This window comes from Planococcus citri, chromosome 5, assembly GCF_950023065.1.
Source record: "Planococcus citri chromosome 5, ihPlaCitr1.1, whole genome shotgun sequence".
NCBI lineage: Eukaryota > Metazoa > Arthropoda > Insecta > Hemiptera > Pseudococcidae > Planococcus > Planococcus citri.
This window is the reverse complement of record NC_088681.1, coordinates 64,585,759-64,602,552: the sequence shown is the minus strand read 5'-3', so window position 1 is coordinate 64,602,552 and position 16,794 is coordinate 64,585,759. Positions and strand designations below refer to the sequence as shown.

The 16,794-nt window shown below is 35.7% G+C and overlaps 1 protein-coding gene across 5 annotated transcripts in view; it reads right to left on the bottom strand.

The window, feature by feature from the left end:
- Window positions 1–16,794, bottom strand: part of LOC135847730 (uncharacterized) — a 151,895-nt gene that overhangs the window by 16,984 nt on the left and 118,117 nt on the right. Inside the window, exon 6 of one of the 5 annotated variants that reach the window (XR_010559222.1) lies at window positions 2,399–2,865. The exons of 2 other annotated variants lie outside the window; for them this stretch is intronic. Coding sequence is in view for 2 of the 3 variants with exons in the window: in XM_065367400.1 (XP_065223472.1) it covers window positions 9,260–11,176 (1,917 nt within the window). In the remaining variant the exon portion in view is untranslated. Of the gene's footprint in view, window positions 1–2,398; window positions 2,866–8,936; window positions 11,215–12,462; window positions 14,489–16,794 lie in introns of those variants that run through there. 2 more of the 5 variants (XM_065367400.1, XM_065367401.1) reach the window with 2 other exon arrangements.

The following is a 16,794-nucleotide window of genomic DNA, read 5'->3' as shown; positions in this document are numbered from 1 at the left end:
AAGAGATCACTTTTTGATGACTTTTTAGATGACTAAATTTTCAATTTTGGGAGACCTTTCTTGAAAATTATGCAGGTTTGAAATTCAACTCTGATGGATGATTTTTATAGAATTTTTCGCTTTGGTCAACGAAAAAATAGGCCAAGTGAAAAAACTTTTCACATTTTCAGAGTTTGTTGACGACACCACTATCACCGAAATTCTATCAATTCTACTAGTACGAGCATTTACCCAACTTTCAAGTCTACGATGATTATATACGATTTTTTTCTCGACTTCATTTCATTTAGATACTTATTTAGACCCATTTTCTGGTAATAAAGCGGTTTTTTCATTGCTACATTGAATATTACGGCTACACGTTGGCCAATTATTTACCACGTTTCATCAATTTTCAGCCAATGGTGGACGAATAGATACAATGTAAATTCGACGATTTCCAAATGTATTTATTAGGATGTACAATAGGTACGCAATGGGTATTCATACACTACGAAATAAGAACTTATAATTACTATAATGAAAAAAAAAGTACGCTACATTGAATAACTGAAAAAAAGCAAACACAATTATAACCATAAAAATAACTGACCATCTTCTTTTTCACGTAAATAAATGCCTGCATCCTAAGAAACCATAGGACATTAAAAAAAAAAAACAAATACTTCCATAATTCAGAGATGAAGTTCAGCAATCCAGTCCAATCACTCGAAATGTGCATTTCATTTCGAAGAATACGAAAATTCCGAATATTCAAAACTCATTTTCTAGACAACGGTATACAATGTAACTTATCCTGAATTCCAAAACTTGCTCATTACTTCCGAGGCACCAAAGCAAAAACTGTTCGAAGGAAGGTTCAGATTTAACGGATTCGAAAGCAGCTCTACGACGAATAGCAGCCTCCTTCAAATGATCTATGATAAACGATTTCGTCTGTTTTAAAATTTGTTCTGTTGAAACAAATGTTTCGATAAATTTCCTCACTGCTACAGCGTATTCTTCTCCCTTTAGAACTAATTCCGACATAGCTTCCAGATTATTAGGAGATGACACCAGTTGATGTTTGAAATCGTTCGCGAGATCGACGCTATCGTAAGCGTTATTAATGAACGTATTGAATTCTTCGCAATCAACTACAAGTTTAAAGTCTAAATAGAAATCATCGCAACTTATTAAACTCGACTGCAAGGTGCTCCACTTCAAATGTTTCGCAGTTTCCGCACTACGAGGATAACAAAAATTAATCAAAGCATCTAATTCGTTGACATTTACACGAGACAATAACGAAAGACAACGGAGCTGCAAATTTTCACTTTCAGCCATAACGTTCTCCTTGAACTGAATTATGTCATCTTCGTGTTCGAAACATACTTCCATTATTCGTTGCAAATCACGCGCATTTTTGTTCAGCATCAAATTCTTCCAGCAGTTATGCCAAAAAGACTGTTTTTCTTCCCAAGTGAAAGCTGAAAGAATAGATAATAGGAACTCGGAAGAGGTACGGCGGCGAGAAGAAGACATAAAACCTTCTTGGCATATGATTAATTTCAAATCGGTCGAAATTTTTGTAATTGCTGACCTCTTCAAATTATGCGGCGCGCTATTCCATATTTCGTAACACAGCTGATGCGACCAATTCTCAAGTTTTTGATGATCGATGTTCGAAAAATACCCAGCCTCAGTTCTCAACATGTTCACAACAAGATCAGAGAAAGTGCTACCATTCATTGTATTTTTTATACACATCCAAGTTTGAAAGACAAGCCTTCCATCATGAGAACAATATTTAAGCAGATGTCCCATCAATTCACTGCCATTCTGGTTGACGAATTTTTTCAGTTCTCGATCGTTCAGCTTCGGCAAGATGGATTCAGCGAAACATTCTCTATTTCGTTGAAAAACGTAGATAGCCGTTTGCAATTGCATGCATTTTGGCACAAAATTCCAAAAATAATACATAGCTAATTGAAAGCTGTGCCTTCTATCACGTAAATGATATTCTAGCAGAGCATTCATCAAGTGGTGAACTCTACCTTGGACGTATCTTTCCAGTCGTTCATCGTCTAGCAGTTTCGGTAAGATGCACCTCACGAAACATTCTATATTAATTAATGGAAACCTACTACCGCTAACTATATGCATTTGTTTCTCGTATGGTACACGATTCCAGAAATAATTTACTGCTAATGTGTTAGGAGACGTGCAAATACACTCACGAAGCATCTTTTCATCAACCGGGTCATCATACCTGCCAGTTGATATCATATTCAACTGATTATTAAGATAACAAATCCAGTAGTACAACAACGGATTCCTATAGAAATCAATACTTCTCAAGTCGATCTTTTCCCGTGCTGATGGCCATATTCGTCTTACATAAACAATTTCTACAAGCTACGTTGAATTTCAAAACGTCATCGAAACTATCGTGATGCATCAAACGTTCGGTTGTCTTCACAAAATCGATAGTTGCGTCTTTGTAATCGACAACGAAATCATCGAAGCATTCCAAAACACTTTGATAACGGCTACCAAAATCGGATACTGCTGTAGAATGCTCATCAAGCCAATCCGCTATCGAATTCCCCAGTATAGTGGCATATTTAACGATCACATCGTTAATCACGGATGGTAATTTAGGTAGTTTAGCTCTTAATGAGGCTATATTGTCTGCAGCACGAAATCTCACCAATGTTTGGCTCTTGCGATGTTCATTAAGTTCAGAACGCCACAATTCCAGAGCAACAGCGATCACGGATAACTCCTGTAATGAACGTGGAGTCGAATGCAAAATATCGTACGCGTTGGAAGTTCTTTCGGTCATTTCCGGTTCTGGAATCAGCTCACAACTCCGATTCAAACCTAGAATCGAATATAGTCAACGTATTAATGGCGTAGGATGTGAGTAATTAAATCATACATAAATGAGAAGGTCGATTGCGAATATTAATGTCAGAAAAATCCATCAACAATTAAAAAAACTCGAACTGTGATGTTTTTTTCTTTTTTGGCTGCTATGTTCAACAAAGATGCACATCATAAACACAATTGACAGCAACAGTTTGTTTCTAAACAAAAGATTTTTCAATCTCTCTAGATCTCTTTGAAAAAAATAATCTGGCAATTTTTTTTTTTCACGTGACCAAGATGTGTTACACTTGAGATATCGTTATACCGGGAATTTTCAACGCAGACGATTTTTTGACATTTTTTTTGGAATTTTTTCAGCCAATGATGACAATTTAACACCGACGCTTCAAATGATTCAATCTGATGCTGCAGTAGATCCAGTTTTAGACTGTAAACTTGCGGCGAGTTGAAATAATTATAGCAATCAGTTGATTTTCTTGATGCACACAAAATCAAAGTAACAAAAAATTGAAAACACTGTATGATTTCGGATATCCATCTTATTTAAATCAGAACATTCATTCTGAGTTTTAAAGTCACTCAAAAAAAGTGTCAGTCTCGCAGGTGCCCCTAGAATGTCTAGGGTGGTCCTTATTTTTGAATTTGGGATTTTTTCCGCTCCCACCCCCTAAAGTGGTGACCTCGGGTGAGAAAATAATTCCCAATTTTTTATTTTTTCCATTTTCAAAAAATTCGGGCTGCGGTGGGCCCCACAATTTTCAAAAATTTGAAAAAAACCTGATTCAAAGAAAAATTTTCGAAATTTCAAAATATCGAGTTCCATCATCTCTAGAAGGTCCTTTTTGAGTAAAAAAGCCTCTCATGGCGTTTTTAGCCCCCTCCCATGAAAACCAAGCTGACCCCCCAGAATAGCTGAAATTCGTATATTATGTGAGACGTCCTAAAATTGGTTGTTTTTGGTCTTTCCTCCTTCCAACCCCACAAAGTGGTGTCCTTTGGTTAGAAAATAATTCCCTATTTTTTATTTTTTCCATTTTCAAAAAATTCAGGTTGCGGTGGGCCCCTCAATTTTCAAAAATTTGGAAAAAAACAAATTCAAAGAAAAATTTTTAAAATTTCAAAATTTCGAGTTCCATCGTCTCTAAACGGTCCCTTGTGAGTAAAATAGACTCTCATGACGATTTTAGCCCCCTCCCATGAAAACCACGCTGACCCCACCAGAATAACTGAAATTTGTAGTTTGGCTTTTCTGGTGGGGTCAGCGTGGTTTTCATGGGAGGGGGCTAAAATCGTCGTGAGAGTCTATTTTACTCACAAGGGACCGTTCAGAGACGATGGAACTCGAAATTTTGAAATTTTAAAAATTTTTCTTTGAATTTGTTTTTTTCCAAATTTTTGAAAATTGAGGGGTCCACCGCAACCCGAATTTTTTGAAAATGGAAAAAATAAAAAATAGGGAATTATTTTCTAACCAAAGGACACCACTTTGTGGGGTTGGAAGGAGGAAAGACCAAAAACAACCAATTTTAGGACATCTCACATAATATACGAATTTCAGCTATTCTGGGGGGGGGGGGGTCAGCTTGGTTTTCATGGGAGGGGGCTAAAATCGCCATGAGAGGCTTTTTTACTCAAAAAGGACCTTCTAGAGATGATGGAACTCGAGATTTTGAAATTTCAAAAATTTTTCTTTGAATTAGATCTTTTTCAAATTTTTGAAAATTGTGGGGCCCACCGCAGCCCGAATTTTTCGAAAATGGAAAAAATAAAAAATAGAGAATTATTTTCTCACCCGAGGTCACCACTTTAGGGGGTGGGAGCGGAAAAAATCGCACATTTTTTTTTTACCATGTAGTTAAGGACCACCCTAGGAGACATAATGGTTTTCAAATAGGAGGAGTTTTTGAAAAAGTTGGCAAAAATCACGATGACGATCAAATCAAACTCGCAAGTTGTGAATTTTTACTTTCTTCCTCCATTCGCGGTGATTTTTTTCAAACTGATATATCCTAAAATTCGCTGGAAGGCTCCACAACGATTCAAACCCGCCAATTCATCTAAATATTTGCTTTTTTCACACATAAAAATCGATGATGATATTCTTTTACAAGGAGTCTACTAACTCGAAAACATTGAAAAAAGATAAACTTTCGATGACTTTTAGATGATCAAATTTTCAATTTTGGTCGACCTTTACTAAAAATTTCCTTGTACACTTCAAAATTCAACTTTGATGGATGATTTTTATAGAATTTTTCGCTCTGATCACTGAAAAAATAATGAAACAATTGCATCATGTTAGGATTTTTTTAGATTTTCTGAGTTGATGACACACCATTATCACTGAAATATTTTCTAAAAACCTTTCGGAACAATTTTTGCCCCCCCCCCTCCCAACAACTTATTCCGACTTTTTTGTTATCATTCGGAGACTGAATGTCACCTTTGAATACTGATGAGCCATCTTCCAATTACGAAGCAATCAAGAACGCCGAACGAAGCGAAAGAAAAAGCTCTTCAGAATTCAGACAAATAAAACAAACATCCAACTCGACAAAATAATTAGTTTTTGATGTCAGAAGTTGATTTTGTTGGCATTGGCATGTTTCAAATTTGAAAATAATTGTTTTCAAATTTTATTAAATTTCAATTTTGAACTAGGAAAAAAATGGCCTCAGCGAAGCGAAGGGAAGAGTTTTTGAAAATTCATTACTTAATCGAAAACTTTAATAGCATATTTTTTTGATACGTACATACAAGAAATCGATATTATTAGTCTTTGACATTTTCTTTTTTTTCAGCTCTGACATTTTTAAAATTAGAACGAGAATTTTTGAGGAATTCAAATTCTGAAAAAAAATCGACCTGAGCCCAGCGAGGCAGACATTTTTGAAAATGTGGAATTCGATACCTAAGTAAAATAACACTACTGTCATGAGAAAAATCTATTTTTTGGGGCTATTTTTGATATTTTTGAAATTTGAGTCAGAAGCCGTACTTTCAGATTACACCTAAAGTACCTTGAAAGGGAAAAAATTATGGCAGATCGAAAAGAGGGGGAAATTTTTTGAAAATTTCACAGAGTTCCAGACGTGCGTGGGTGGGTAATTCTCAAAAAAAAAGGTCAATTTTGATGTGCATAATTTTGAAAAACAAAAATCATTTTTTTGGAAAATTTCAAGCGGGAATCATTTGCATATGTGTCCCAGATCCCTTTTCTAGTGTTGGCCTCAATTCAATCCCCCCCTGTGGAACCCGGCCCCCCTAAAACGGCGATAATTAGGATTCATCGACCCTCATCGATGTGTAATATGTCGATTGACATGTTTTCGAGGTCGTAGAATTCGAATCTGGAGTTATTTTTTATGTAGAGGTGATGGGTGAGGCGTGGGGAGGGGGAAAATGTCAAATTTTGCTTATATTATCGTGTAATATGTCGATTTATGTTTTTCAGGCCGCAGAGTTCGAATCTGGACTATTTTTTTGGTAGGGGTAGAGATGAAGCGTGTGGAGGGAGAAAATGTAAAATTTTGCTTGTATTATCGTGTAATATGTCGACTAGCGCGATAAAAGTACAGCTGTCTGAAATTTGGTCAAGTCGAAGGACAAATGGGCGCTGGACAAGCCGAAGGACAATCTCAACGTTTTTTCGTTTCTAGCCTTACCTACTGGACATTATTCGATTTTTAACACGTAATAAATGTGTACTTATCATGTAGAATAACTTCCCTTTCTCAATTATCGTTTTTGGCGGGTTCATCAGGGTAAATAAAAAGGCAAGCCAAGGGACACAGATTTTGCGAAATATCAAAACTTCACAGATAAGTACGATCAGAACGAGCTGTAATGTAGTTTTTTTTTTAAAAAACCGTGCGGGGTAAGATTTCTATGAGAACAATGAACCAGTGAAGCCACTCACCAGAAAAAAATGTTGGATTGGGAAGCTACCAAAAATAATTGAAAATTGCTCGAAAATTTGCGCAAAAAGTGTGTGACAGTTTTCAAATGTGAAATGTTAGCTTCCTATGTACTTATTCCAATTGCAATTTGCACAATAATGGACCTTCGTGTTCTATGATAATGAGAATGTGTCAATTTTTTCGAAAAAAAATGAAGTTCGTGACACTTTATAACATTCATTTTCAAAAACATGGCGTGTGACAGCCAAGTCGAAGGATATTTGGGGTATAAAATCGAATGTACACCAATGAAATGAGGGGCTAAAAATCTCAATACCATATGTGAAATGTGTGGGGGATGATCCTTGAATGGACCAAAAAAAAAAAAAAAAATTTCATGCTAAAACCTTTGAGAAATTTGCCATGTACACGATTTTTACCTTTTTTTGAGAATTACCCACGTATCCAAAGTTGAAATTATATTTTCAAAATTTTCACTAATTCTCAGACAGAAGTCACTACTTTTTTTTTTACTACATACTTTTACTTTTCACCGCCTGTTAGATACCCTGAAGATAATAATTAATTTCTTGGGTATAGGTATACGGTGTTAATTATTATTCTTTATGCGATTTTTTCACGATTTATTTTCATTTACATACCTACTTGATCTTCTTTATTCAATATTGGACAATTCTTAGGTATTCATCTTTGAATATTTCTACGATATTTTGATCAATTTTTTACTTTGTTTCATCAATTTTCGGTCAACTTGAAAAAATTCAAGAGCATTTGAACCAATTTCCAACTGTTAATCACATTTCGCAAATTTTCACGTAATTACCTATGCTAATTTTTTCACCAATTCATGTTAACTTTCGATGGCTGAGAGGTAAATTCAACGATAATTTCTTATATAAATAATTTTCTGCGTTTTTGACAAATTAACATTGATGCAGTTTTGATGGCGTTCGATTTCGGCCAAAAGAAACACTTCGATGATCTGGTACAGAAAGCTTGATTGTTATAACTTATTTTGACAATTTTACAGCCCCTCTACGAATTATTTAAACCTGATAACATGGTCGATTTTTCAGCCACGTTGCTTATTTCTAGTACTCCTCCAACCACTAACAATTAAAAAAAAAAAAACCCTTAGATGGCACTCCGGTTTTTTCGTTGCGTTACGCTGGAAGGAAAGAGTGCTCGGGTGGTAACGACTATTGGTACATGTATGTGTAAGTCTTGCGCTTCAATTCCGCTGTCGAGCATATTGCATACTTTTTTATTTTAAGGGGCAGAAATTCTTCAACATGAGTGAAATAATAATTATGTTTGAATTTTTTGCCCCTTAAATGAGAAAGATAGGCAAGTTGTTGTATATAAATTAGAAGAGCATGGATACATAAACATTTACCAGTTGGTAGTTTTATTCCAGCCGCTTTCGATTGGCTACAAAAAATTATCAAGAAAAATGAAAAACATGGTACTTTTTCAAAAAATTTTGCCCCTTAAAATATGAAAGTAGGCAATGTGTCAAACATGTCAAATGAAAGGGTGAACATTTATGCACATGTATCAGGGGGCCATGATACCATGTCACTCGTCAGTCCACCGCAGGAAAATCTTGAAAAAATATCAATTTTACGAAAATGCCATTTAAGGGTTAAGAAGTGTTGATTGTTTTTAAAATTTTGAACTTTCATAGCTGCTTCGTAGACGACGTTCTGGTCTACAGTTAAAAGAATTACCATGTTTTCATTTTTTTAAAATACACTTTATTGTACGCTTACGTAGGTTTGATATTCAACTTTGATGGATGATTTTTATAGAATTTTTCGCTCCGATCACTGAAAAAATCATGAAAAAACTCCATCACATCAGGATCTTTCACCTTATTCAGAGTTGATGACACCATTATCACCGAAATTTAGTAAATTTTATGGACCAAACATTCAAGTCTAAGAAGATTATATTATACGATTTTTATTATTATTCTTAATGCGATATTTAGATACCAATTTAGATCACATTTTTTGTAATGAAGCATTTTTTTCTTTGCATATTTATTGAATATTAATGCCACATTTTGGCCAATTACATATTTACTACATTTCATCAATTTTCAGCCAATGGTGGACGAATACAAGATAAATTCGACGATTTTCATAAATGCATTTATTACGATGTACAAGTAAGAACGCAATGAGTATTCATACACTACGAAATAAGAACTTATTATAAAATTATTAAAATGATCTTAAAAAAAGGTAGGCTAGACTGAACAACTGAAAAAAACGAATCACAATTGACCATAAAAATAACAGTTTCATCTTTTTATTCACGTCAATAAATTCCTGCAGCATAAGAAATTATACGTAGAACATTGAACTACGAGACAAATACTTCCAATTCAGAGAAGTTCCGCCAATCCAATTCAATCACTCAAAATATGCCATTTCGAAAAATACGACTATCCTAAAAAATCAATACCTAAACCTATATTCGTCCCCTGGTTTAATATACGTTTGCCTAAATTCCATAACTTGCTCGTAACTTCCGAGGCACCAAAGCAAAACCTGGTCAAAGAAAGGTTCAGAACTAGCATATTTAATGGTAAAGCTACCACGAATACCTTCCTCCTTTAAACAATCGAGGATAAAGGATTTTATCTGTTGTAAAATTTGTTCGGTTGAAACAAATGTTTCAATAAATTTCATCGCCGCTTCCGCGTGATGTTCTTCCACTAGAAAACTACCCGACATAGCTCTCAGATTATCAAGAGATGACACCAGTTGATGTTTAAAATCATTCGCGAGGTCGACGCTGTCGTAAGCGTTATTAATAAACGTATTGAATTCTTCGCAATGAAAATGAAGAACAAGTTTACGATAGAAAACCAGACTCTTGCCAATAAAACTCGACCACAAGGAGGCCTGTTTCACATGTTTCGCAGTTTCTGCACTACGAGGACAACCAAAATTGATCAAAGCATCTACTTCGTTGAAATTTAAACGTGACAGTGACGATACACAACGAAGCTGAAAATTTTCACTTTTTGCGATTACGTTTTCCTTGAACTCGATCATGTCATCCTCGTGTTCGAAACATACTTCCATTATTCGTTGCAAATCGCGCGTATTCTTGTGTATCATCAAATTCTTCCAGCAGTTACGCCAAAACGACTGTTTTTCTTCCGAAGTAAAGTCTGAAAGAATGAACAATAGGAACTCGGAAGAGGTACCACGAGTAGGCCTATTATAATCATTTCGGCATATGATTAATTCCAAATCGGACGAAATATCTATAATCGCTGATCTCTTTAAAAGATGATGCGCGCTATTCCATATCAAGCAACACTGATGCAACCAATTCTCAAGCTTTCGATGATCACGAACAATGTGCAAAAAATATCCAGCTTCAGTCCTCAACATGTTCACAACAAGATCATAGAAAGTGTCACCATTCATCAGATTTTTTATGTACGTCCAAGGTCGAATGATGAACCTTTCGTCACGAGAATGATCTTCCAGAAGAGCTTGCATCAAGTCACTACCCTTCTTACTGACGAATTCTTCCAATTGTTGATCGTCCAGTTTCGATAAGATGCACCTCACGAAACATTCTTTTTTCTTTACACGAATAAGTTCGATAGCCATTTGCATTTGGTTCTCGCATGGTACACGATTCCAGAAATAATTTATTGCTAATGGGTTACCAGCCCAGTGAATACACTCTTCCAGCATCTCTTCGTCAATCGTATCATACTGGTCCAATGGCATCTTATTCAACTGATTACTAAGATTACAAATCCAGTAGTCCAACATCGGATACCTACTCAAATCGACACTTCTCAAACTATGGAAACCAATATTTCTCAAATTCATCTTTTCCCGTACTGATGGCCATATTCGTCTTACGTGATCTTCCAAAAAATACCTACAAGCTATGACGAATTTCAAAACATCATCGAGACCATCACAATGCATCATACGTTCGGCTGTCTTTACAAAATCCACAGTTCCGTTGTAATCGCAAACGAAATCATCGAAGTATTCCAAAACTTCCGAAAGACGAAATGGAAAATGCCTTTTTTTAAAATACAATACTGTTCTATTGTGCTCTCCAACGCAATACACTATTGATCTCCCAAGTCTGGTGACGTATTCGACGATCACATCGTAAATCACGGATGGTAATTCAGGAAGTTTAGTTCTTAATGAGCTTATGCTTCCATTATTGACTAATATTGAAGTCCAAAATCTCTCCAATGTTTGGCTTTTGCGATTTTCGATAATTTCAGAACGCCACAGTGTCAGGCTAACAGCGATCACTGATAATTCCTGCAATGAAACTGGAGTCGGATGCATAACATCATACACGTTGGAAGTGTCTGCAGCCATTTCTGGTTCTTCAATCAGCTCACAACTTCGATTCAAACCTAGAATCGAATAGTCAAATTACCATGACGTAATGGAGGTGAGAAATTCAGCCGTGCATAAGCGAGAATGTCGATGGCAAATATGTGTATGTCAGAAAAATCCCATCAACTATTTAAAAAAATTCTAATTGTACTTTTTTTTTGTGTGTTAGGGTGATTCTGATTACTTTTAATTCACGATTGATAAGAAGAATATAAAGCAATCTGCTAAATGTTCAACAAAAATGCAAAAAATCGTTTTGTCGAAAAAATTTTGTCTGGACTCTTCAACCCTTTTCATTGGAACATTCGAAAAAAAATTCCTACTCACTATAAATTCCGTTTTTTTTTCTTAATCAAAATTGTCACCAAAATGTTTTATTTTTAATGTTTTTTTTTCTTTTTTCAAAAAATAAGTATTCTCCAGTGATTTTTGAAAAATCAAAAAATTTTGACTTTGAGAACTTCTGCAACCCTTTCCGTGTACATTAAAAACTCAATCATTCATTTACTGATTCAGTACACATGCAAGACAAGTACTTTTACAACCCTAACTTATATTATTATTTTTTTGTGGTAGTATGTCAGAAAAATCCAGCCAACAATAGAAAAAAACACTGAATTGAGCTGGTTTTTTAAAATTATTTTTTGAGGAGGGGGGATGCGATTCCTCTTGCTTTATTACGATTGATACGAAACAAATAAATTACCTAATTATGTTCAACGAAAATAATTTCACGAACATGATTAGCTGCAACAGTTTTTTTTTCATGCTCTCCAGATCTCTTTGAAAATTGAAAAAAAATTGACTTAAATTGAGAACTATTCACTTTTCTCCTACATCCACGTTGAAGCATTTTGAAAAATTTTCCGATTTCAACGAAGTAAAATCTCAGAATTTGATCCAAAAAATCTCAATTATGAAAGTTTCAGGAAAAATCAATTGAAAAATTATCGAGCACTTGCTAGTGTGCTACAAAGGTAAATTATTCAATTTAAAAATTACCTAAACCATAAACTGACTGAACTATAAGCAATCCGCTCATGCCTTTACACCAAAGCCAACTCCAGTAAAACGTACATACGGCGCTTCAAATAGATTATACCATAATCCAACTCATTAATAACCTGTAACTTATGTATCAGCTCCGATCACTTATTGTCAACGCTACTTGACCACCCTGCACCCAAAAGTTCCATAATATAAATACAACTGAAATATTGGATCATTCAATCAGTCTTCCTAATAGTTTAACACCTAAGCTAATCTTATGTGCTTTAATGTACCTTTTTATGTAACAATAGGTTTGTGCTTTACTAATTAAAGTGAATTAATACAAAGTGTGCTTTTTAATTAATCTGGTAATTAAGTCATCACAGTATGTACCTAATAATCAGTACTCGTATTACATCTCGAAAAATACCTATAATTTTTGTTAGGTATAATATAAGTTTGCCAGAATTCCACAACTTGCTCATTACTTCCGAGGCACCAAAGCAAAAACTGGTCAAAGTGTGAAGGTCGAAAAGCAGCGCGCATGGTGACATAGTCACGAGCAACAGCATCATCCTTCAAACGATCAATGATGAAAGATTTTATCGGCTGTAAAATTTGTTCCGTTGAAACAAATGTTTCAATAAACTTCCTCAATGCTTCGAAGGAAAATTCTGGATTGTCAACACAGTTCAACATAGCTACCAGATTATTAGGAGATGACACCAGTTGATGTTTAAAATCGTTCGCGAGATCGACGCTGTCATACGCTTTATCAATAAACGTATCAAATTCTTCGCAATGATCAACAAGTGTATAGTGAAACCCAGAACTTTCGGCAATAAAACTCGACTGCAATATGCGCTGTTTCAAATGTTTTGCAGCTTCTGCACTACGAGGATGATGAAAATAGGCCAAAGCATCTAATTCGTCGAAATTTGCGCGAGAAAATAAGGAAATACAACGGCGCTGCAAGCTTCCACTTTCAGCCATAACGTTTTCCTTGAACTTAACTATGTCATCCTCGTGCTCGAAACATATCTCCATTATTCGTTGCAAATCGCGGGCATTTTTGTTCAGCATCAAATTCTGCCAGCAGTTACTCCAAAAGCACTGTTTCGTTTCCGAAGTAAAATGTGAAATAATAGACAACAGGAACTCGGTAGAGATAGCACGAATCACAGCTTCTCTGCATATGGTTATTTCCAAATCGGACGAAATTTTTGTAATCGCTGATCTCTTCAAATCATGCGGCGCATCATTCCATATCAAGCAACACTGATGCAACCGATTCTCAAATTTTTCATCCTCACTGCGGTCATGAAGCCCAACCTTATGGTTAGTTATCAAGATGTTCACAAGAAACCTAGAGAAAGTGCTACCGTTCATTATATTTTTTACGTAAATCCAAGTTTGAAAGATGAACCTTTCGTGACTAAACGGTCCATTCAGCACAGCTTGCATAAAGTTACTACCCTTCTCATTGACGAGTTTTTCCAGCTGTTGATCGTCCAGTTTGAGTAAGAAGGACCTCACGAAAGATTCTATGTCCACTAGAACAGCGTAGTCAGCCATTTGCATTCTTTTTTCGTATGGTACACGATTCCAAAAATAATTTATTGCCAACGGGTTAGGAGACTCGCGAATACAGATTTCAAAAACCGCTTCGTCAACCGTGCCATGCCGGCCCAGTGGTATCATATTCAACTGATTACTAAGATAACAAATCCAGTAAAACATCAACGGTTTGCTATGGAAATTAATATTTTTCACGTTCAGCTTTTCCTTTACTGATGGCCATAGTCGTCTTACATGGTCTTCTAAGAAATATCTACAAGCTATGTGGAATTTCAAAACGTCGTCGAACCTATCACAATGCATCATACGTTCGGCTGTCTTTACAAAATCCACAGTTCCATTGTAATCGCAAACGAAATCGTCGAAGTATTTCAAAACACAATCAACACGAGATAGCGTTTTGATAAGCTGCTCAAGCCAATCCGATATCGAATTCCCAAGTCTGGTGACGCATTCAACGATCACATCATAAATCACGGATGGTAATTCAGGGAGTTTAGTTTTTAATGATTTTATAGTTTTATTGAACAATAGAATATCACGAAATTTCTCCAATGCTTGGTCTTTGCGATATCTATCAATTTCACAACGCCACAGTTCCCGGCCAACAACGATCACAGATAGTTCTTTCAACGAAACCGGAGTCGGATGGAAAATATCGTACAGGTTGGAAGGTTTTTCAGCCATTTCTGGTTCTTGAATCAGCTCGACTTCGATTCAAACCTAAAATCGAATAGTCAAATTAATGGCGTGAGATGTGAGAAATTCAACAGCACAAAAATGAGAATGCCAATGGCGAATACACGGTGGGCCAACAAAAACCCCCAACTTTCAAACGCGTCTCAAATGAGAACTATGAGGTTTTCAGAGTTGGTTACACTGCGAGCTGATTCTCCAGACTTGGCCATTTTGTCCGATATAGTAAGTTAATCACATTGGTTTGTTGGAATGCGAATCATCGTGTTTTTGCTGATGAACCGTATTTTCAGCAATTATGTTTCCACTCTTATGGGATTTTCAACGCGAATGCGTGCAGAAGGGTCGAAATAAAAGACAGAATGTAGCCCTATTCTTCCTCTACAAAATGAGCGTTAGTTTGACCTTCTGCGGTTCCGAGAAGCGGAGAAAATGGGAAAAGAATCCAACGCAAAACGAGAGTGAGAAATTGACAACAGGAAAATTTCTCGAAAATGTTTAGTCTCTTTTGTTTTCCGCATTTACCGGACGAACCGTACGTCCTAGCAAAAATCTGATGACAGTGATCTGAAAGAGAATTAAATTCTCTACAATTTCGTGTAACGCGATATTTTCATTGGACGCTTAGTTTCAAAACTGGACATCCTTGAAGTTGGAGTACCAAAAAAGTCTTATTTCAACTTCAAAGATGCCCGGTTTTGAAACTAAGCGTCCTATGAAAATTTCCCGTGGACGAAATTGTAGAGAATTTAATTCTCTTTCAGATTACTGTCATCAGATTTTTGCTAGAACGTACGGTTCGTCCGGTAAATGCGGAAAACTAAAGAGACTAAACATTTTTGAGAAATTTTTCCATTTACAAATTTTTGATATTGACAGGTAGAATGTAAATTTCGGCGCGGAGAACATTCAAGTTGTCTTTAGTCAAAAAATAAAGAGTTCATCATAAATGGCCAAGTCTGGAGAATCACCTCGCAGTGCAACCAACTCTGGAAACCTCATAGACTCATAGTTCTCATTTGCCACGTGTTTGAAAGTTGGGAGTTTTTGTTGGTCCACCCTGTATGTCGTACTAATAATTAGTATATCGTTTTTTTCTTTTGATTTTGTATTAGGATGGTCCTTACTTTTTAAGTTGGGATTTTTTCCGCTCCCACCTCCTAAAGTGGTGACTTCTGGTGAGAAAATAATTCCATATTTTTTATTTTTTCCATTTTCGAAAAATTCGGGCTGCGGTAGGCCCCTCAATTTTCAAAAATTTGAAAAAAACCTAATTCAAAGAAAAATGTTTAAAATTTCAAAATTTCGAGTTCCATCATCTCTAAAAGGTACCTTTTTGAGTAAAATAGACTCTCATGACAATTTTAGACACCCCCCCCCCTGAATAGCAGAAATTTGTATTTCAGGTACATACCTATGTGAGAAATCCTTAAATATGTTGTTTTTGGTTATTACTAACTGATATGCTGATGCGAATTGTTCACTCGCATACTAGCAATGAATTGAATCATTAAGGGGAAGAGGGGACTCGTGTGTTGTTTCAAATTCATTGCTAGTATGCAAGTGAACAATTCGCATCAGCATATCAGTAATGACCAAAAACAACATATTTTAGGATTTCCCACATAGGTACCATGGTACCTAAAATACAAATTTCAGCTATTCTGAGGGGTGGGTCAGCTTGGTTTTCATGGGGGGTGTGACTAAAATCGTCATGAGAGTCTATTTTACTCAGAAGCGACCTTCTAAGATGATGGAACTCAAAATGTTGAAACTTTGAAACTTTTTCTTCGAATTAGATTTCTTTTTTAAATTTTGGAAAATTGAGGGGCCCACCGCAGCCCGAATTTTTCAAAAATGTAAAAAATAAAACATAGGGAATTATTTTCTCGCCAAAGGACACCACTTTGTGGGTTGGGAGGAGGAAAGACCAAAAACGACTAATTTTAGGACACCCCACATAATATCGCACCTCGGGAGTAATAAGGTCACATCTCAAAAAAAATTGATTTTGATGTTTTTGCATTTTTGGGGTTTGTATGACCCCCCTCAACCAAAAATTATACTTTGAGTTGGGTACATTATCTAGATCTTGTAAAAAACGCAAATGGCCTAACTCAAAATCTCAACAACATTGCAAGTTGTTTGGAGTTATAAGGTCACATCTCAAAAAACGCCACCTTTTTTGAGCAAATTTTGTACATACAAAGTGTTAACAAACAGTTTTGATTGTTTTGAATGTTTGTCAGTTAGAAATAGTCACAAGGAGTGCATTTTTTATTGGTTTGTACCAAATGGAAAAATTTTTTTAAATTGATCACTTTTCAGAAAAA